Source organism: Ochotona princeps, chromosome 4 (genome assembly GCF_030435755.1).
Source record: "Ochotona princeps isolate mOchPri1 chromosome 4, mOchPri1.hap1, whole genome shotgun sequence".
Taxonomy (NCBI): Eukaryota; Metazoa; Chordata; class Mammalia; order Lagomorpha; family Ochotonidae; genus Ochotona; species Ochotona princeps.
Genome location: NC_080835.1, coordinates 40,287,428 through 40,310,709, shown reverse-complemented (window position 1 = coordinate 40,310,709; position 23,282 = coordinate 40,287,428). Strand labels below are relative to the sequence as shown.

Below are 23,282 nucleotides of genomic sequence, written 5' to 3'. Positions count from 1 at the left end.
TCACGGAAAATGCGCATTACTTTTTAATTCCATTTTCCCACCAATGTTTTGAAGCCTCATTGTACATAACCAACGGACTGTGAACCTTTAGCTATCTACAAATTCATAAAAAGGGAGTGAGAGGGACACCAGTGCCAGGTCTACACTGGGTTCCTCAGCAGAGAAAACAATAGGTCCTTGGGAGTGAACCATTATCTTCAAACCCTTAAACACCGACAAGGAGAAAGAATTCTTCTGGTAGAGAATTTATATGTAACATAATTATTTTCACTCAATAAAAAGAATAAAATATTATGATCATACACAGAAAATTAGTGTCTTGGCCAGTTTGCTTATTAAACTTTTTTTTTTTCAGTTTGCTTAACTTTAAGCCTTTAAAAAAATGTTTGAAAATTCAGGCATTTAAAATTGTTTGAGTAGCAGTGGTAGTGCAAAGAGGCTGCCCTCCTTTGTTTTTTTGGTTTGGGCTGCAGACCAGCATTTCACAAAGGAATAATTTATATTAAGGTACATGTAAGACAAATGTATGGATATTTTAATGACCAAAGAAGGCACAAAATGAATTAAATAAAGAGAAATATTACCACTTGTTCTGACCTCTTATTAACTATACAGCATTAGTCTTAATATACACTCTTAGATATGATTCCAGGTTTCTTGTAACTAAAAAGCAATTTCACATAGTCTAGCTCTAACTGTATGAAAAGACACTGCTATAACAGACTGCGAAAAGGCAGTCCATGTTGAGTCCAATTAATCACCACCTTACACGAAGACAGTACATTTCTTTTTCTTTTACAGTGGCTGACAATCATGGAATGGAGTTAATTTTTCAAAAGCTTCAGTAAAAATTTCTAGTGCTATTATTACATTTGCAAAGCTACTCAGACATTTTAACAAGAGTTAACTGTATGTGGAAAAAGCAGAGTGGAGCTTTGATGTATATTTTAATTAACTTATTAGACAAACATTTTAACATAAAAAAAAAAACAGACATTAATATATCCTACTCATAGGTTTTCCTACAAATGGACCATTAGTGTTAGGCACCAAAAAAATTCAAGTTTTTTTTTTTTTTTTTGCCTTTAAACCATTGCACTGATAGATCCTTAACTCTTATTTCGGCTTTGCAAGTATCACCATTAACATCAAACCCTTGCACAGTTTGTAAAAAAAAAAATCTATTCTGGGCAGTTGAATTGGAGATTGTCCCTTCTCTCATGGTAACCTTCAATGCATATTTTGTTGGTTTTCTTATAGCAACCAGATTGCTGTAATCTCTATTACCATTTAAAAAATGTCTGAATTTTTATTCTAACCGTGAAAATTACTATATATACACCTATATTTAAACAAAATCGTGTCTGACATTGAAAAATTAAAACAAATCTTATTTTTAATGGTTACTATTGAATAATTTTAATCCTGTCCTTCTGATTCCATCTCATATGGAAAACAACAATCCACATGAATGGACAATGTTTACAAATGTAAGACAGTTTAAAAGATGAACTACTATAAAGGTTTGGAGTCTAGAATCCTTATCCTGAGCCTCCTATGAAGTCTTCTCCACTTCGGGAGTTTTTGTAGCAAACGGGAAAGGGCATATGGCTGAAGAACTTGCATTTGTTTATACAGGGAGTGATGTATGTAGATATATAGAGGTGGTGTGACCAAATTGCAGTTCACATGTCTGGGAATAAATGTAGGATTATAATGGAATGATGGAAATTAGTACACAATTGTATCAATGAATCTCATTTAGTCACGGGGCAACAAAAATGACTAAAGTAAATCACACATCACAAGTAGAGAAATGATCATTTTGTGGGGAAAACATTAGTACATAATTTCACTGAAAACGAGTGAGAACTACTTCTTTAGTCAGGAAAGAAATCAGAATGAAGTGCCAGGGAAGCATATAAAGTAAGGCACCATTATTTACAACTTTAGTGATTGGCACTTATTCTGAAGAAGGCTTTAACGATGAGTAGAAAAACAGTATATATTTTTTCCCTAGGTCTATAAACTCCGGAGTAGCTCTTAAGATAGTGATCTGCTTGTGCTTTGCGTTTCAGCGCTGTGACTAGCAGCCGCGTCTTTGGTGTCTGTGAGCATACACAGTGGTAAAGGCTGTAGAAGGTGCATCCAGGAAAACAAACATGCTGTGTCTGAATGGGAAGCTGACACAGTATGATCTGGAAGTCTCTCTGCGGACTCACTATGACATATTACATACAGGGCTTACAGCATTCAATGTAATCATTTTTAGACAGCAATGGCTTTCAGAAACTCATAAAAATTAGTTATGTGACTGTTGGTCCAACAAATGTGTTATAATTCACCAAGTATTATAATTTGTGCTCAAGTATAAAGTATAAAAATACTATACAGAGTTCACCAGTGTGTGTGCATGGGCACACAAGTTGATAACTATTCTTGCTTCCAAAGCTCAGAAATTCATCAGTTTATAAGTAAGTTGCTGCAGTCAGCTGGTACCACTTGACTGTCTCTTTGCTCAAGTTGAAGTCTTTCAGAGGCAGGGTTACTCCACCTAAGAAAAAATTCTCCCGTAGAGATTCTGCACTGAGTACACTTAGTTGAAGTTCCCTCTGTCTGAGGGTTTCTTTGCTGTATCCACTGTACACAAGCTACAAGAAAGGAAAAAAGAAATAATTAATTGTAAATTAAAGTTTGTTGGTTTCCTGGAATATTTTAAGTGAAACATAGGTGAAAATATTAACCAAAGAGTGACTATAATGAATGACATCAGTCACGATGATGGAATTTGCCTCAATACTTCTGAAGTGCATTCTGTATTATAAGAGTGTTAGATGGGGCCCGCCGGCGTGGCCTAGTAGCTAAAGTCCTCGCCTTGAACACGCCGGGATCCCATGTGGGTGCCAGTTCTAATCCCGGCAGCTCCACTTCCTCTCTGTCTCTCCTCCTCTCAGTATATCTGACTTTGTAATAAAAATAAAATAAATCTTTATTTAAAAAAAAAGGGCCCGCCGGCGTGGCCTAGCGGCTAAAGTCCTCGCCTTGAAAGCCCCAGGATCCCATATGGGCGCCGGTTCTAATCCCGGCAGCTCCACTTCCCATCCAGCTCCCTGCTTGTGGCCTGGGAAAGCAGTTGAGGATGGCCCAATGCATTGGGACACTGCACCCGCGTGGGAGACCCGGAAGAGGTTCCAGGTTCCCGGCTTCGGATCGGCGCGCATCGGCCCGTTGCGGCTCACTTGGGGAGTGAATCATCGGACGGAAGATCTTCCTCTCTGTCTCTCCTCTGTATATATCTGGCTGTAATAAAATGAATAAATCTTTAAAAAAAAAAAAAGAGTGTTAGATGGGGCCCGCCGGCGTGGCCTAGTAGCTAAAGTCCTCGCCTTGAACGCGCCGGGATCCCATGTGGGTGCCAGTTCTAATCCCGGCAGCTCCACTTCCCATCCAGCTCCCTGCTTGTGGCCTGGGAAGGCAGGTGAGGATGGCCCAACGAATTGGGACCCTGCACCCGCGTGGGAGACCCGGAGGAGGTTCCAGGTTCCCAGCTTCAGATCAGTGCAGCATCGGCCCGTTGCGGCTCACTTGGGGAGTGAATCATCGGACAGAAGATCTTCCTCTCTGTCTTTCCTCCTCTCTGTATATCTGGCTGTAATAAAATGAATAAATCTTTAAAAAAAAAATAGTGTTAGATGGTTCTACAGTTCCTTTTAATGTCTGACAGAGATGCACAAAAATAGATGCAATCGGGCCCGGCGCCATGGCCTAGCGGCTAAAGTCCTTGCCTTGAACGCACCAGGATCCCATGTGGGCGCCGGTTCTAATCCCGGCAGCTCCACTTCCCATCCAGCTCCCTGCTTGTGGCCTGGGAAAGCAGTCGAGGACGGCCCAATGCATTGGGACCCTGCACCCGCGTGGGAGACCCGGAAGAGGTTCCAGGTTCCTGGCATCAGATCGGCGCGTACCGGCCGTTGCGGCTCACTTGGGGAGTGAATCATCGGATGGAAGATCTTCCTTTCTGTCTCTCCTCCTCTCTGTATATCTGACTTTGTAATAAAATAAATAAATCTTTAAAAAAAAAAAAAGCTGTTTTATTTCAAACTCTCACCACTACCAACTTAAAATTTTAATTTTCCATAAAGCTTGATAAAGTTCTGACAAAAATAATGCAATTCTCTTCAATATATGGCTAAAGTAACGAAAACAAACACTTGCCTATATTTTATTTCTTTGACGGCAAACACAAAAACCTTTCTTGAGGGTTACCACTGATCTTTTCTAAGCATTATATACGCGTTTAAAGAGATGAAGTGATCATTTATAGGGTTCAATAAATCAAAATTCTTTAAAACATTTTTTTGGAAAGATTAAGACATAGCTCTTCTCTGCTTATTTACTCCCCAGTGCCTGCGACAGGCAGCATTAATACAGGTCTTCCCCACGGGTGGCAGGCACCCAGTGACCTGAGCCATCACTGCTGCCTCCCAGATGTGCATTAGCAGGAAGTTGAGAAGCCAGGGTGGAGCTGGGACTCAAGCCCAGGCACTCTGATATATAAGATAACCATGATAACCACCCTGTCAAACATCTGTCCTGGTTTAAATTTATAACCGTGAATAAAAACCACAATTTTTTGCTTTCAATCTTCCTTCAGACATTTTTGCATGGATGCAATGTTAATATTAATCCAAACATGCTGACTATGGCTCAAAATGGGGAACTTTAGCAGGTATTACTAAGTTAGTTTATAAGTTGTGCTTGTGAACAGTTATGCTCCACAGTGTTCAAGTGATGTTTAAAATTGCTGTAATTATTTGGAGTACTCCAGTTTTTAAAAGTCGCCCCCCCCTCCAACTGGGGTTTCAATCATCTCTACCCACCAGGGCATTGATATAGTTTGACAATAAGGAGTGGGTCCCCTTTCCCTACCTCCTCCACCAACACAGAAGAAAGAAAAAGACCTGAAACATTCATCTTGCCCACCTTCATCCATATCTTGACAAGACTGCATCTTTCTCAACTATGCAAACATTAAAAGCAAAATTTAAAACAATTTTTTTTGAAAGGCAGAGTTACAACAAGATGGTGAATGACAGACTTGTCCATCCGCTGGTTCGTTCACTCTCCAAATGATTACAATGGACAGAGCTGGAGTCAGGTCCCTGGAGCTTCTTCTGCTTCTTCCTCATACCCATGAGAAGCCCAAGGACTTGGGCCATCTTCTGCTGCTTTCTCAGGTACATTAGCAGGGAACTGCATTGGAAATGCAGTAGCTAGTACTCAAACTGGCACTCAATCTACATCATTACAAAGCCAGCCCCTGAGCACATCATTTTAAGAGGGCTAAACATATTCAAACAAGAATAATTTTGAAACTGTAACCTACTAAAAGTAAAGGTGTTTTCAAAGAATAACTGCAAAAAGGCATCTAAATTTCACATACGTGAAGGACTGGCATGTAAAGTAGTTCCAGAGTTACAACCAGCATCCCACAGGTGACTGCAGTCCAGCCTTAAGTTCAGGAGGAAAACTCACTGAAGAGTTGGAGGAACTGTAAGACCAGCTGGCTGGTCTGGAAGTACCTAAGCACTAGACAATCATTTTTTGAGAACCAGTTTTTTAGAGGGGTTCACGTACTGGAAAGCCAGTTATATCTTGGGTCTTAAAAACATTTTAGAATCTTACAATGATCGAGGATTCTATTCTACATGATTTTTTAAATACCACTGAATTGCCATTGATTTGATTCAAGCAACAAATAGCTTAGCAACTAACAACCTAGACATTTTTAAATTTAATATTATAAAATTTTATCTCAGGTCTGGTGCAGCAGCCTAGTGGCTGAAGTCCTTGCCGTGCATGCGCCAGGATCCTATATGGGTGCCAGTCCATGTCCCAGCTGCTCCACTTCTGTTCCAGCTCCCTGGCTATGGCCTGGGAAAGCACTAGAGGACAGCCCAAAGCCTTGGAACCCTGCATCCGCACAGGAGACCCAGAAGAAGCTCCTGGCTTTGAATTGGCTCAGATTCAACTCTTGCAGCCACTTGGGGAGTGAACCAGTGGATGGAAGATCTTTCTGTAAATCTGACTTTCCAACAAAAATAAACAAATCTAAAAAAACATTAGAACAAAAAAACTTATTGGAAATGATTTCAACATACCATTTCATTGAATGTTGGATTCCTTGTTTTCCGTGAAATTTTGGTTTTACGTTTGGAAGTTTTGTGAGTATCTGGAAGTAGGTATGTTTTGACATATGGATTTGGATCAGCCCCATCTTCAGTAACCTATAAAGAAAAGCAATCCCTTAACAGTAATGCCTCCTATGTAAGTATAGGCTTATTCTACAATCAACACTGTTTGTGATCACTCACAAGATCTTTGATGTGCATCACCATGATGAAAAGTGTACCATTTCGGTAAGAGACAGATAATTTCACTGCTCCTCCTATTTGCCCTGGAGTAGGACTGAAGGGACCAGCATCTGAAAAAAAAAAAAAAAGTATTTTCTTCTTTATTCCATCTTACTCAGAGCAGTCTGAGCAGTAACAAAAAGTATTTACTTCCTGGAATAGTGCATGAGGCAGGGTGGGGGGAAGCAAAGAACCTCACAGGCAACTGATTTTTACTTCTATAGGGAAGTTAAATTCATCTAGAGATTGATTGGCTTGGAGAGGTCTTCAAAAAATTCATAGAAAATGCATATATTATCATTCCAATGTTTATATGCTGCCGAAGTGAGCACCATATATTATCTTTTCATTATCTTTCATTAATTTTTGAAGCACCGTCATATGTTCCTATTTTCACTGCAGCAAAGTAAGACCACTGTCACTACTACATTCTCACTGAGAAGATACCAATTTGCACATCATGAATTATCAATAAAGAAAAAGACAAGCTCACCTGCCGACCTAGCTATTCCTTCGGCTTTCTCATCACGAAGTAAAGGGTGGAAAAAAGTACAAACAAGGTCACACTAGGATTGAAGAGAAAAAAGATTCATGAAAACTTGTGTAGCACAAGCAGTACAGTATGTTATTACTTCTTATGTAGGAAGTTCACCTCTGCCACATCTGCTGAAGCACTCATCAAACTCTGTAAATAACTGTTTAATTCAATCTTCCTTTTGGCTGCTACATCTTTTATGTGGGTTCTTCCCAGAACCATCCTGTTAGGAAAACTACAAAACAAAAACATGGGATTTAAATCACTTCATCTTGAAGCATTTAAAGAATCAAGTACAATGCATACTTAGGATACACTTTTGCTTATACATACTTAGAAAAATCTTAAACTATTATAAATAGATTCTGTGATTTCTCTTCAAAGTACATATGATAAAGCTGTTCAATTACTAATTAAACCTTTATGAGCTATAGTCCAGAATATGAGTGTTGTACATTTCCTGTGTTTATTACTTATTTTCTATTATTCTCAATTTCAATATTTGTGAAAATATTTGTGAAGATATTTACCATATCTGTTATCTACAAAAATCATCACTTACTCATCCATAGATACCAGTAAAACCTACCAATAAAAGATAACATGAGGCCTGGAGGAGTAACTTCAATTCCACTTACGTAGTGGCAATGAAAAAGATGAGGACTACATACAGAAATATACTCGCATGCTTTGCCTCAGCTGACTTTTGAAACCCAGACTGTAAAGAACATGAGTCATTTGACCCAGGAAATTTATTGTTCACTGAGCTGCATTAAAATTGAGAGTTCCCAAAGGATACCAGTACAAAAGTAAGCACTAAGATTTTAATGAACAGTTACAATGGTTGCTTCAGTTTTATATATCAGAGATCAGATGGGCTCTCATGATTTCTGTAGCCATTTAGCATCTGACCTTTAAAAACAAACATTATAATTTATCTTGTGTTACTTACTTTGGTACAGAAGATTGTAAAGTCAAATAAATCTACAAGTCTGGCAAATCTCATATATGTGGTTCATAGTATCTTTGTGTTAATACAAGGTTTTCACCCATATTTCTAAACATTTCCTACAAAAAAGATTAACAATTGATGGGAACATACCCTGGTAACTTCCAAAGTGGAAAAATAATACTGAGCTTATTATGTAGTTCCTGAAATTCGTCAAAAGTCCGGAAGACAAATGATGGTTCAAGTTGTCCTTCCCTCAAAATTCGGACTACATAAATCTGAAAAGAAATCACATCCCCAAATGCATTACATTTATAATAAATTCCCCTTTCCTAAAAGAAAAGAAATTTCCTCTCCAAGTATGTTTTAACTTGGTAACATGTCAGCAATTGGAAATAGCAAATATAAAAGTCATGATATTTATACCTCATGTAACTACAGTCTAAGCATGATGATAATCATCGATGAGATAGAAAACCTGAAAGTGGAAGTTCATACAATAGATGCTCTTTCCATTTGCAGTGTATTTCTAATGAAAATACTAAGTTCAGAAAGGACAAAGGCAAAAATGTACTGAAAACTTATTTTACTGAAAATTTAATCTATTATAAAGTTACACTACTTGAAATACAATATACAGATTCATACATTACCTTTAGAAATCCAGAAAACTCAGATATGTATAAACTTAGTATATATGTGAAGGCAGCATTATAAGTCATTAGGGAAAGAATGATCCACTTAGTAAAATGGCATTAAGATAAAATACAGAAAGATAACTAATTTTAAAATGGACAGTGCTATGAAGTATTACCCAACAAAACTATTAGCACTAGGGTGAAAAGCAACAGCAAAAATGATGGTGTCCCACTCTCAAGGACAGGAAAGTATAGTCACGATTAGGATCTAAAACTGAGGATAGTACTTTATCAGAGAGTAGAATAGAAGATAAACACTTCTTTCTTCAGTATACTTCTGTATTGGTTGAATTTGTTAGAAGCAAGCTTTAATCTCTCAATTAAGAAAAAATTATAAAGAATGAGAAAAAGAGAGTAGCAATACTTGTACAACCATACCTCTGAGAAGAATATCATTTGGTTCTCAGTACAAAGCAAGTTTACAAACAAACACATATATTTAAAAACTAGAGATGTTTCAATTATATTTGTATACTTTTGAATCACCCATTTTAAGAAACAAGCATGAGTAGAAAGAATGCTTGGAGCTTTAAGAATATATTTATTTATTTGAGAGGAAGACGGAGAGAGTGACAGGGAAAGCTCCTGTGAGCTGTTTCACTCACTCACCAGCTGCCATGAAGTTATTCAGGTCTGCCACATGGTAGCAGGGACCCAACCATTTAAATCATTAGTGCTAAATCCCTCAGTCTGCATTAGTAGGAAGACAAAGTGAAAAGCAGGGGTGGGTGTCTTAGCCACTAAGCCAAATGCCCATTTACCAAATGCTTAGAACTTTTGGGCAGAGGCAAGCACAAAGGCTAACAATAATGTAATTACATCAATGGTCTACAAATACTGAAATCAAACTTACGTAATGTTTATCTGGGTTGTATTTCTTATGATATGTAAAAACAGAGACTTCCTTGATTCGACCATCTTGTCGGAAGGAGTATGTTTTTGGTGAAAATGAAAGGATGGGCTCGTCATTAGAAGGAACACCAGAAAAACGTAGCTGAGCAAGGTTGTGAATGAAGAAGTTAAACTTTGTGGCGATGCTCCCCAAGCTTGATTCAATCAGCCTATGGAATAATCAGAGGGCTTGTTACCAAAAAGCACTCATGAAGACATGCTTACTTATTTTAACATAAGAACACTTCTATTTCTTTAAAAACATGCAGTCAACTCTCTTTGTCAGGAATTCCCTTTGTTCTACAGACCAAAGGCTTGTTAAAATACATTTCTTCGCAACAAAAAACTTTAGCACAAGAAATGATACTTGGTTTTCTTGAGCCTTGTTGAACAACTATTAGACAGAAAATGGTTCTTACACTGTTGAGAAGATGATTTTTATCCTATTCATTTATAACAAAGGCAGAAGGTGACAACTACTGGAAACTTATTTCCTATTAAATAGAATTTTTAGTGTCAGGCCCATTTAAACAATCAAATTTTCACTCAGCTGGGAAAAGAAGTCTTGACAGAGTGGGAAGTTTGACGGACACAATTTGTAAAGCCTGGCAAAAACATTTTAGTCTTACAAAGGAAACAAAGACTTAGAAAAAAGAGTATAGAAATGCAGAAAGGAGGAGAATCAAAATGAGAAGAGAATTTCAAACACAGGTTTGTGCCTCACTACAAAATAAATGAATATTTGTATTCCCTCCAATTTTTTTTTTTAAAGATTTATTCATTTTATTACAAAGTCAGATATACAGAGAGGAGGAGAGACAGAGAGAAAGATCTTCCGTCCGATGATTCACTCCCCAAGTGAGCCACAACAGCTGGTGTGCGCCAATCCGAAGCCGGGAACCTGGAACCTCTTCCAGGTCTCCCACACGGGTGCAGTGTCCCAAAGCATTGGGCCGTCCTCAACTGCTTTCCCAGGCCACAAGCAGGGAGCTGGATGGGAAGTGGAGCTGCCGGGATTAGAACCGGCGCCCATATGGGATCCCGGGGCGTTCAAGGCGAGGACTTTAGCCGCTAGGCCACGGCGCCGGGCCCTTCCCTCTAATTTTTATGTTCGACCCCATGTCCTAATGTTACTATGTTTGGAGAAACACCCGGTCAAAAAGTAATTATGGTTAGATGAAGTTATAAAGGTACAACCTTGATCCCATAGAAGTGTCCTGAGAGGCAGAGACAAAAGCAGAGTCTGCACTTGCACTATCATGTGAGGATACAAGGAGAGGGTAGTCATGTGCAATTGGAGAAAGGAGCCATCACCAAGAACCACTGGTACCTTAATCTGGGACAAAACTATGAGGAAATAAACTGCTGTGTATTAAGCCCATAGCAAGTCTACAGTCCAAGTAGATGAATACATGCCTGCTTTGTAATTTTGCCCAGGGAAACCAAAGACCCTTTAAGGCGAACAGAACTCATCAACACCTAAATTGTCAGGGTTAGTATGGAAGGCTGTATAAAAGTCAGCTTCCTTCCAATCATTTCAGCCCAGACAGCTGAGACTAGAGAAATCCAGTGCAGTGTTTTATAACTCTTTTTCACTACGAGGAAGAAGGCAAGAGAAAAAGGAGAGAAAAGAACATGAGCTCACATGTCCTCAGCCTTCCCCATGTGGCATTAGGATGATGTGGCAGCAGAAACCTGGTGATCAGAATTTTGGAATATATTTCCCCAAAAAATTACTTTTAAGGATATAATGACAAACTCAACTACCAGTCATTAGTACATATATTTCAAGTACTATGCCATATATAAGGAATAGTTTACTACAACACTGTCCCAGAGCTGGCTGTTAAGCACTGAGGATATCCATGCGAACTATTAAGACAGAATTCTGAACAACAGATTAGAACACATAATTTTAGAAAGAAGCTTTAAAGAAGTACATGGCACTGTAGAAAACATGTTTCTCAGAAAAAGTTCACAAACAATTTCTTATAATTGAAATCATATACTAAACTTTGAGATATTTTGAGAAAATTTCTTTAAGATACATTTATTTTTACTGGAAAGTTAGATTTTACAGAGAGAAGAAGAGACAGAGAAGATCTTCCATCCCCTGGTTCATTCCTCAAGTGGCCACAACAGCTGGAGCTGGGCTGATCAGAAGCCAGGAGCCAGAGCTTCTTTCAGATCTGCCATGTGGATACAGGGACCCAAGGCTTTGGGCAGTCCTCAATGGCTTTCCCAGGCCACAAGTAGGGAGCTGGATGAGAAGTGAGGCAGCCAGAATATGAAACAGTGCCCATATGGGATCCCAGGCATACAAGGCAAGGACTTTGGCCATTAGGCTACTGTACTGGGACCAAGAAATTATTTTTAAAAGCACTACTACAAATTTTTCGCATTTACTCAGTAAACTTTTGACAACTTACTATTAATCATAACTTTTTCCCTGCAAATAATTTTATATGTAAAAATATTTTTGCTTGATATGACATTTATTCAAACTAAAGTAAAATAAATTAAGGCCAACTTATAACTGTTTTCTCAATATATTTAAATATGCCTGACCTAGTAAAGAAAATTGTTGCTTCTGCATCTGTAGTTTGGGGTTGAAGCGCATCTCTAACATATTTCAAATCTTGAACACTGGTAAGTTCTGGCAACCCTGAAGGAATCATCTACAGAAGAGAAAAAAAAAAATTGTTACATTTTTGTTCCCCAACCTCCCTGAAAGCTGGCCAAGCAGTTAAAACCAAGAAAATAACTGCAGTTGTGAGGAGTTTGTTGGTGTTCTGGAGACCTAAGAGATGATTTCACAAATGGGCAAAGTCAAGGCCAAGGAATTCAAGCTATGTCTTGGCAATCAAAGCCAGGGTATGGCATAAAAGCTGTGACATCCAGGTTTCCCATTTTTAGGCCTCTATTTTTTATTACTGTATCAATTTTAGTCACAATAATCATAGCAGAGCTTCCCTGGTTTTTGTCTTTTTTACTTTTTACTAACTAAGGATATACAAAGGTATAATTAGGTAGGTGACATTTATGACAAGAGTAAATTTGTTCTAAAATCACAAATTTAATGTTTTTAGAAACACAAATGCATTAATACAAAATTATTTAAATGCTTGTCAAGAATAGTTACCAGTGAAAGGAGGTTAAGAAAGAGATTTGTTTGCTTTCTTATTAAGTTGTATGCCTGACAGCAAAGGTCCACAAACAACTGGAACCGGATGGTGGGCTTTTCACCGCCATTAATGACGTAAGCCATATCGGAAGTCAGCACAAAAGGAGCCCGATCCCTATGTAAAGTGAAGTACAAGCAAAGCACTAGTTACAAAAGATATTCAAACCGTGCTGTAACTATTACAGGGCATATTAAACTCGTCTCTTGGAACTCTACAAATTTCCAACTAGGAAACTTCATATTAGGTAGTTTTGAATTTATATGCTTCTTTAAAAATCACATTTTCAAGAAAAGTCATCACATAATAATCTCATTACTTAGACAGAACTTAACACTGAAATTCCCCCAATATGCTATTTATAAACTCACAATTCCAAAGAGAACACAACCACTAATTATAAATACATATAGAGAAAAAAATCCGTACTGGTTGCCATTACACAAATGAAATTGTTTCTAATAGATGCAACCAACTACAGCCTGCATCAAGTAAAATATGCCTTAATTCATTTCCACAAAGTTTACATAGACTCCTTGTGCATTCTTTACTGTAAGTTATCTCTCTGGGCCTTTCTGCCACCCGTCTGCTCAGAGACAGCAAAAGCAAAACTCCGTCACAGCCCATAATAGCAATAGCAATACCTTTTGAAGCTACCAAACATCTGTGCATGGCCCAAAAACTTTCCGAAGTCGATGTGAAACATATGCCCTGTGCTTCGAAGCATTATATTGTCATTATGTCGATCACAGATGCCTAAAACGTAGGTGGCAACACAGCATCCAGCACAAGAATAGATAAAATTTTCTGAAGCCTGTAACAAACACATAAGATTATTTAAGAAAGGAATTATTTTTAAAAGAAGGGTAATTCATCACTGTTTACTACCAACAGTATACAAACTGGGTTACAGTAATAAAAGCCAGCCTATTCCCATTTCAAAAGCAAAAACTCCCTTCTACAGGTCATCACTGCCCTTTTCTCCAGTGTTCTCTCTACCTGACAGGGATCCTGCCAGGCCGTACAGCAGGCAGGCACTGTCCTGGAACAGCTTTTAAGTATATTCGTAGAACACTGTTCTGCAGTTTCAACTACTTACCACAAATGATATCATTGGGACAAAATTAATCTGGATAGGAGAAAAACCTGTACTCTTCTGTTAGGGAGGACACATATAAAGAAAGCATCTGAAAGCATTCAATTATAAAAACTAATGTCTTCTGCTTTCCTGTTTGATGATTCTGTATTTGCCACCTATAGATTATCTCAGAGATCTCTCAGTAAAGAAGTCCTGTCAGTCTTGAGGACTACTACAATTAGTAATAAAATATCATACAGAAGGACACAGTAAGATACAAAAGTGAATGTTTTTATCTGAAACAGTAATAATTTTGTTAATAATGCAAATAACACCTTTCTCTTTCTCTTCACATTTCACAGTAAATCAATGAGGTACTACTGCAAAATGCAAAAAAGTTTTTTTCCACATGCTAACTGACAGCTAAAGTGTGATAAAAAACTTATGAAGGATCACACAAGGACCAACATTACAATACACAAATATTGGCGTCTGGTGCTCTGCCTTTCCCAGATCATAAAGGACATGATCTTACAGTTTAAAAGACCCACAAAGGCCAGCAGATAATTGTCTCTAAAGAACGATGTCAATGATACATACATAAAGTAGGCAGGTAAACTCTTAAATTGGGGTTAGCTTACACCATTATTTTAAGTGTTCCTGAGTCTTTCTTAAGCCAAATTAAGATACTAGGAAGGCATTACCATGTTGAGATTGACTACTCCTCAAATATAACTCAAAATAAGACTAAAACAATAATTGATGCTTCCTAAAATAAGAGCTATGAATTATAAAATATTCCCTATGCAGTGCTTTATATATAACCTATTTAGTCCATTTAAAAATTTTATACTATTATAGACATGTATGTACCATAACACCACAATATATACAATAATATTTTACTGTAGCAATCACTAAGGCAGTAAGGGGTTTAAAAAGTTGCCCAAACCCTATAAGGGAATTTAGAGCATAAATTCAAGCCCAGAAATTTTGGCTCATAAACCCTGATCTTAACTACCGCATGATGCAGCTACTTTCACTCATTTCCGTAACTTCTTCCAAAATCTTCGGGAACTACAATATTGTGAATTATAAAAACACTTGTTTTGCTGACCTTTAAGTGCATGGAATATTTTTCTGAGTAATTCAGCATTGGTTCCAGTAATATTCTTGCTATTAAATGCATTCTGCTTTATACGCTTTTCAACACTGTTTTTCTTAGACTAAATGTCTATTTAGAAACTGAAAGCACTTAAAACCTTCATAATACATTTTTGACACTTAGAATAAGGAGACAGGCTAATCACCTTTTCATATTCTTCTTCTGAGGGATTGTATTTCCTCAGCCAATCTGCAAGTGGTTTATCTTTAAAGGATCCTGTCACACCATATTCCACTTGGATTTTCCTGAGGGTATCCGAGGCAGGAACTAGCTCCACCATGCCTTTAACAAAAAATATCAATGTATGTGAAAAAAATTTAAATTATAGCTTCCAATCTCCAATATAAGATACCAGCTAGCAATTATCACTCTCAAAAACAAGTTTGGCAGGTCATACTAGATGTAAGCCATCGACCTTATTTTTTATTTTCAAAATTACCCAATATGTAAAGATTTGATTTGCACTACTCGAGACTGTAGTCTGTACATGAATATGCTAAACCCCAAAGAAAAACAAGTTTAAACTAGAAACTAGATTGATTTCTCATTTCAATATGGAGATGTGAGTATTACAAGCAGCAGCTTAACTTGCAGTGTCACAATGTCTGTATAAAGTGGTTTTATTTTGGAAAAAGGATACCTTAGATTGAGAACAGATATGAAAGAAAACTGAGATATACTTTTCAACTCATTCTATGTTATCTAGATACTTAATATATGTATATGCTATCATAATTTCAAAATTATCTTTTTGTATAAGATAATGCAGTCATGTCAAAATAAAAGATAAGAAACATCTGGTCTGGGCAAAGGACTAGAGGAAACAGTCAAAGCCTAGCAGACTGGTGAAAGGGGGAAGAGTGGACTAATTTGGATCTTTTACATTATCCATCCTTCCATCCATCCATCCTCCATCCCCCCCCCCTTCCTCCCTCCCTCTTCCTTTATAAAGATTTTATTTTTACTGGAAAGGCAGATATACAGAGAGGAGGAGAGACAGGGAGGAAGATCTTCCATCCGATGGTTTACTCCCAAAGTGGCTACAACAGCCAGAGCTGAGCCAATCCGAAGCCAGGTGCCAGGAGCTTATTCTGGGTCTCCCATCCAGATGCAGAACACCAAAGCTTTGGTCCATCCTCAACTGCTTTCCCAGGCCACAAGCATGGAGCTGGATGGGAAGTGGGGCTGCCAGGATTAGAACCGACACCCATATGGGATCCCGGGGGCATGTTCAAGGTGAGGACTTCAACCGCTGCGCTATTGTGCCGGGCCCTATTATTGTTTCTTAAAGATTTATTTAGTTCTGTTGGAAATACAAACAGATTTACAGAGAAGGAGAGACAGATGGTTGGAATGGCCGAAATTGAACTGATCCAAACCCAGGAGCCAGGAGCTTGTTTTGGGTCTCCCATACAGATGCAGGGTCCCAAGGCTTTGGGCCGTGTTTTATCAGGCTGTAAACCACGAGGTAGACTGGAGGGGGAGCATCTGGGACACGAACCAGCATCCATATGGGATCCCTGTGAGGGTTTAGCTATTGAGCCATTGCACCAGGCCCTACTTCAATTCCTACACCTGGGTAGGTAGGTAGCAAGTGATGGCCGAAACAATTAGGTTCCTGCCATCTGCATGAGAGACCTGGACTGAGTCTGTAGCACCCATTTTGGCCACAGTCCAACTCTAGCTCTTGCAGGCATATGAAGAGCTTAACAGTGGATGGGACTTTGTAAATTGAAAAGCTCATCTGGGTCAATCAATAGCTGGCTATGCGTGAATACTGCAAAGCATTTCTTGGGCTCTCCACAGAGCTCTTTTTAAAAGAAATTTAATCGGACCCAGCGCCGTGGCCTAGTGGCTAAAGTCCTTGCCTTGAATGCACTGGGATCCCATATGGGTGCTGGTTCTAATCCCGGCAGCTCCACTTCCCATCCAGTTCTCTGCTTGTGGCCTGGGAAAGCAGTTGAGGACGGCCCAAAGCCTTGGGACCCTGCACCCGTGTGGCAGACCCAGAAGAGTTCCTGGCTCCTGGCTTTGGATTGGCGCAGCACCAGCCACTGCACACACTTGGGGAGTGAATCATTGGACGGAAGATCTTTCTCTCTGTCTCTCCTCCTCTCTGTATATCGGACTTCGCAATAAAAATAAAATAAATCTTAAAAAAAAAAGATTTAATCTTGAACAAGTGAGTCAACAGTAACACCAAATTTAAAAAGAAACTACTGTGACTGCTGTGTGTCAGGATACTTAGGGCAGTCTATCTTGTGAGCTACAGTAACAGGAAAAAATCAAAAACTGAAAACATCAAGATAGGTAATGGACTTACCTCGATCTCTGCCAGTTGAGAGACACTTGAAAATCACCATCCTCAGATCTAGTCCTTCCTTAAGCCAGATTTTATCCATAATCTTTATCATCTGTAAAGCTAACATATCTTGACGAAGATCCTCACCAACCTTGGAATCAAGGAAACAAGATATGAAAGCTGTACCTTTCCTAAAGACAATAGATTATACTACAAAAGCTGAGGGTCAGAGAGAAGGAAATATTAAAAGCATGAAGCACAACGTGAATAAAACTGTCCTATCTAGAAAAAATGAAATTCTTCTGTATAATTTAAAATGATGAATTTTAGGGTGGATGAATTCTATTTGTTTGGAAAAAAAAAAACAAAACAGCAACCAACCTGGAGATCTTTGAGATCCCCTGTATCTTGATGCATGAACCAGCATTCTGATTATATTATCACACAATAATTATGTAACCTGTTACCATGAGGAGAAATAGGGGTAGAGTGTATACCAGCTCTCTATATAATATGTTAGAATTGTCTATGAAACTACAATTACCTCAAAATCAAACCCCTCCATAACTGGAATCCCCAACAACTTTTCATTCTCCTTTTAACACTGGGTAAAATAATTATGTACATGTTTTGGGAGTAGCCAAGAAAATTATGAAGAATAAAGAGGATTGAACATAAAATTTCTATAATCAAAAGAAGTGGTACTATTGTAAAACAAAATATATAGAGTCCAAAACCAGATCTCAGTGTATGGGAACTTGCTATATAGTGATGTCACATACATATGTGATTCAACAGAAATTACCTTCATGAACTTCACTGAATTAAACTAAAACCATTCCATACTTTCTGCAAAATATACAAATTATGATCAGAACAAAGAGAATCGTAACAGACAATAAATTACTTTGTAGTAACCTATTCCTGTTGCTCCCTACAGATAATTTTATGTTTCCAAAATGCAGTGCCACAGCTCATGATTTTGCCATTTTGTACTGCAAGGCTCGGGGCACCAATCACATTCAAGTCTATGTGGAAGGTACTGTCTGCAGTAATGAATACGCTCAGCCAGCAGCGCCATGTGCAACCACACTGATTCGTCATAATCATGCAATTTTATTAAACATTAAATATGTAGAATTACATTATAATTTTGGAAAGGAATTTGAGCAAAGGAAAGTTTATTTTGCTCACCTTAAACATGACATTAATTTCTTCCCCCATAGGATCAGCATTCACCATCGTGACTTTTAGGGGCACAGCATTAGAACTGAAGAAGGAGCATGACTACAAATGCAACATGTTAAGCGTAAGAAAAATAACACGAATAAAAGTGGGCTTATAGGCATTTTCCCTTTATTTCTCTGATTTATGGCAAATAAAATCAGACAGGAACTGATTTCTAGATTATTTGGCATATTATACAAATATTTATTTACATATACTTTTACAAAAATATGCTTATACATATATAAATAAGCTATTTTTTGAAACTTAAATAGAAAAAGTAGACCGTCTTTCTAGACAGAGAAGCAAAACTTCAAACTTGGGACAAAAATTTTCAGTTTAAGCTTTTAAGTCCTTTAATTCCTCAGAGACCCCAAAGTCTTGTAATACTCCTAACTCATTATGATCTGGGATGAGATCTTCATTCTCTTACTTTTAGCACTATTATAATTATTAGCACAATTAAACCTTATTTTACAATGAAACCAACCAGGAGCTTGCAATGTGGCGTAGGAGGTTAAGCGTCCCATTTCAGAGTGCTAGCTGGAGTCCTGACTGCTCTGCCAATCCAGCTTCCTGCTACAAGGCTGGGAAAGAGCAGAGACCCTGCCACTGGCTTGGGAGACCAGAATGGAGTGCCTGACTCCTAGCTGCAGCCTGGCCCAGACTAAACAAACAAAAGCCTAAAATGCTAATTCAAGACAATGATACTAATTTAATGAAATAAACAAAACACAAAGAACATAATTTTACAGTTTTTCTTTTAGGAATGATGGTTAAGTAAAAGCATGTTGAGATAAATAGGGAACCTACTCACAAATATACGTATTTGTAATCAACCCATGTAGCCTGTATCCTCGTTTGCTTTAAGCATACCTGCCCAGTGGTCTTTTTCCTACGTTTTATTTTAAAATCTATGAATTTGTAAGTATTTTGTCACCTTAATATTTAATCCCTTTGCCACCAGACTTGGTTTGAGAGGGAGACGGCATTTATTTCTCAGAAAAAAAGACTGTACTCGTTCCATACTCCTTTGGAGGACAACCTATGGAAAGAGATTGATATTGTAAGTATTTATGTTTATTTTTAAGAGGAAAAATTATGCTGTGCATACAAGTCATAAATCATATGTCTGTCAAATGGCCAAAAAGAGTTCTTACTAAAGATAAATACTCTTTACTGTAAAAATAAAATTTGAATAGGTGAAGGTATAAACATAGCATAATACATTTAAAACATAAATGAAAATGTTAATGCTCACTAACAGAAAGAGGAATTCAACAAAAATAAAATGTAGAATTTCATTTATTAGGTCTAGTGACAGAAAATTGTGCAGACTTCTTGAAGCAGATATTCTATAGAAACATGTTTAAAAAAATACTAAGGAAGAGCTAAAAGGTTATATACCAATGTTCATTATACCACTATTTGGGGGAAAAATGTATAACTATTGATAGGAATTTAAAAATATTCAAATACATGGAAATACACATTGTATCTGTGAACAGGAAAATTTAGTGTTACTAAAACTGCAGCACTGGGAGCAGATTTGGCACAGTGGGTTGCCAACATCCCTTATGAGTACCAGTCCAACCACTGGATGCTCAACTTCTAACCCAGCTTCCTGCTACATGCTTGGGAAGACAGTAGAATATGGCCAAGTGCTTGGACTCCTGTCACCCACAGAAAACCCAAGTGGAGTTACAGGCTCCTGGCTTTGGTCTAGCCCAGCTCCAAGAACTGAAGTCACTTATAGAGTGCATCAACAGCTGGAAGACACCTTCCCCACCCTCTCTTAACTGTGCCTTTCAAACAAATAAATACCTATATATTTTAAAATTACAGTATTTCTCAGATTGTACCTCAACAAAAATAACTAAATGTGTATGGTTAGGTATGTCTGTGTAATGAAATTCTGTTTCTATAGAATTAAAAGAAAATTTCCAAGATTGAGGGCTGGGCCCAGCGTGGAGGCCTAGTGGCTAAAGTCCTTGCCTTACAACTGCTGGGATCCCATATGGGCGCCTTTTTATGTCCCTGATGCTCCACTTTCCATTCAGCACCCTGCTTGTGGCTTGGGAAAGCAGAGGATGGCCAAAAACTTTGGGACCCTACGCCCATTTGGGAGACCTGGAAGAAGCTCCTGGCTCCTGTGTTTGGATCTGCTCAGTTCCGGCCTTTGCGGCCACTTGGGGAGTAAACCAGTGAATGGAATATCTTTCTCTATCTCCTCTCTGTAATCTGCCTTTCCCACTTAAAAAAAAAAGGATTTGGGGCCACCACCTTGATGTAGTAGGGTAAGACTCTGTGGTGCTGGTACCCCATATGCACAGGGATTCATATTCTGGCTCTTCCAATTCCAATCCAGCTCCCTACTAATGGCCTGGGAAAGCAGCAGGACAGAATATGGTCCAGGTCCTGGGGCTCTTGCTCCCATGTGGGAGCCCCAGAAGAAGCTCCTGGCTGCTAGCTTCAGATTGGCCCAGCTCTAGCCATTTTGACCATTTGGGAAGTGAATCAAATTGGAAGATCCTTCTCCCTTTTTTTCTGTATCTTCATTCTCTTTCTGCAACTCTGCCTTTCAAATAAAAATGATAAAATGACCACTAGGAAGAACACACAGCAAGAATTTAACCACAGATGCCTACAGGGAAAAAGAACTACTAAAGTCCTCATTTTCTATTACACAAACTTTTTTATCTGGGTTTAAAATAAATAAGTATCAACAGATATTTTCATAATTACAAAAAAAATTTATAAATAAGATACTGCAAAAGAATATTTGGAGAACAGTTTTAGTCAGAAATGGATTAAAAAGCATGATAAGTAAACAGTGCTCATCTTACTCTGAGTCAGGTTGTGAATCTTTTCCTATACTGTTCAAACAAGCTGTAAATTCTACCCGCCCAAAGAAGTGCCAGCGTTGTTAGAGTCTGTTGAGAATCTACTGAGAGAGAGTAACAACTTAATTGGTCAGCATGTCAAAACATTTACATTCTCTTTTATGGGTACATACCTGTCTGGTTGATCCACTAGCTTGCCTTACTTTTTCTGCTACTCCTCCTAAAAGCTGAACGAGTTTGGTCTGCTTATAAAGTTCTTCTCTGAGTCCTTTTCCTCCTACTGAGAGGAGAGTACCCAAAACATGTTCATAGCGGGCCCCAAACTGTGCATCATGCAGAGCATCCTTGAGAAGCCTAACAGCAAAATATTTATATTAGCCACTGTTGTGAACTAGATGAGTTTCTCTCAAAAATTAACAAACTCAATTATTAATGTGTAGGAAGTTACTTTAAGGTATATAAGCAAGTTAAAATTAATTATTTGCAGAGCTACATAACAGGCCACATATTTTACAATACATGGTTTGTTATTTTTGATGTAATTTCTAAAGATATAAAATAAAACCAGTCAGCAAAACATTCAATATCCATACTAAGTATTTTGGGCATACCTTTTAGACATTAAGATTTATTCATTTGAAGGGCAGAGTAACAGAGAGAGGAGTGCGGGGAGAGATAGAGATCTATTTGCTGGTAGTCTCCCCAGCTAATCACAATGGCTGTGGCCAGGCCTCAACTCAAAGCCAGGAGCCAGGAATGCCATCTGGCTCTCCCATGAGAGGAACGTGTCCAAGTACTTGGGCCATCCACTCCTACTTTCTCAGGCACACTATGAGGGAGCTGGACTGGAAATGGAGCAGCCAAGGCCTCAAACCAGAGCTCTGATATGTGATGGTTTAAGCAGTGGCTTCAATTGCTACACCCCAAACACCAGCCCTACCTTTCAGGCTTATAGACACAGAATCTCCAAGAACAGAAATAAAGTACTTAATAAAATTCAAATCTTACCAATATAAACTGTGTGCTATCTGTATATTTCCTAATGCCCTGGACAGAAGGAAATGCAGTAAAGAACTATTCAAGTAAATTTCATATTTCAAAGCCTAGGGGGGAAAAAAATATTTACTAGTGGTTAAATCCAAAATAAATTGTTACATAAAATGGTCAAAAGAAACTATATAAACCACGTTTTAGTCAATGTTAAAAGACGACACAAAAATGAAAACTGAATTAACGCGGGCCAATCAAGGAAATGAAGTACAAAAGACAGACTTAATAATCATATTAATGAGTCATGGTTTGCTGGCTAGTAAAAAAAAAAGTCAAAAGCTGAAATCTGTTCTGAGACATTAAAAAGTCTGAGAATAAAATAGGCATATATGCAATATTTAAATAGGGACAGATAACAACAGTGGAAAAAAACCATTAAATCTACAAGCAATGACTTCTCAACACAACCACACTATGACATCATTTACTTTTAATCAAAAAAGAAGGGAGTCCCTCCACCCAAGTTTACTACTCATAAAAACTGGGAGGAGAATGAGGAGAGAGTGAATCTAGCAAAAGCTCACCTGCACAAACTGAGGAAGGAGATCTGTCAGCTCATCATCACTGATGGCTTCAATCCAGGTCACAGCCAGAGATCTCACTTCCTGATCAGCAAATCTAGAACAGCACAAAATCAAGGCTTATAATAGTGATCTTTATTAAGTTATATTTTCTGAAAACAATATCATTCCAAGCTCACAAAGAATACTCAAATAACTCTAAATTCAAAAGCAGTGTGTTTCTTCTCTGGTTAGGAAAAAAGAGACTTCTAAGACTATACAGATTTAGTTTGACAATTATCTAGAAGCCTTAAGTTTGTGAAAGTTAATTTTGGTTCACATGAAAATGTAATGAGTTATTCAAAATTTGTTCATGAAATGCTTTTTTCGATCATTTCAATGCAAAAGCTGATTGTATAAATACTTGTACACTGAAACATTTACACCTT

The 23,282-nt window shown here is 38.0% G+C and overlaps 1 protein-coding gene across 1 annotated transcript in view; it reads right to left on the bottom strand.

The window, feature by feature from the left end:
* Positions 1-2,185: 2,185 nt before the first annotated feature.
* Positions 2,186-23,282, bottom strand: part of PIK3C2A (phosphatidylinositol-4-phosphate 3-kinase catalytic subunit type 2 alpha) — a 104,558-nt gene continuing 83,461 nt past the window's right edge. The window contains exons 17-33 of the mRNA XM_004593748.3: positions 22,858-22,951; positions 22,292-22,386; positions 21,457-21,637; positions 19,381-19,485; positions 18,408-18,500; positions 17,235-17,364; positions 15,057-15,193; positions 13,313-13,482; positions 12,629-12,785; positions 12,055-12,164; positions 9,449-9,656; positions 8,051-8,175; positions 7,066-7,183; positions 6,907-6,979; positions 6,375-6,484; positions 6,162-6,287; positions 2,186-2,651 (exon numbers count right to left, since the gene is read on the bottom strand). Of these exons, the coding sequence (XP_004593805.2) occupies positions 2,469-2,651; positions 6,162-6,287; positions 6,375-6,484; positions 6,907-6,979; positions 7,066-7,183; positions 8,051-8,175; positions 9,449-9,656; positions 12,055-12,164; positions 12,629-12,785; positions 13,313-13,482; positions 15,057-15,193; positions 17,235-17,364; positions 18,408-18,500; positions 19,381-19,485; positions 21,457-21,637; positions 22,292-22,386; positions 22,858-22,951 (2,215 nt within the window). The 3' untranslated portion in view covers positions 2,186-2,468. The remainder of the gene's footprint in view (positions 2,652-6,161; positions 6,288-6,374; positions 6,485-6,906; positions 6,980-7,065; positions 7,184-8,050; positions 8,176-9,448; positions 9,657-12,054; positions 12,165-12,628; positions 12,786-13,312; positions 13,483-15,056; positions 15,194-17,234; positions 17,365-18,407; positions 18,501-19,380; positions 19,486-21,456; positions 21,638-22,291; positions 22,387-22,857; positions 22,952-23,282) is intronic.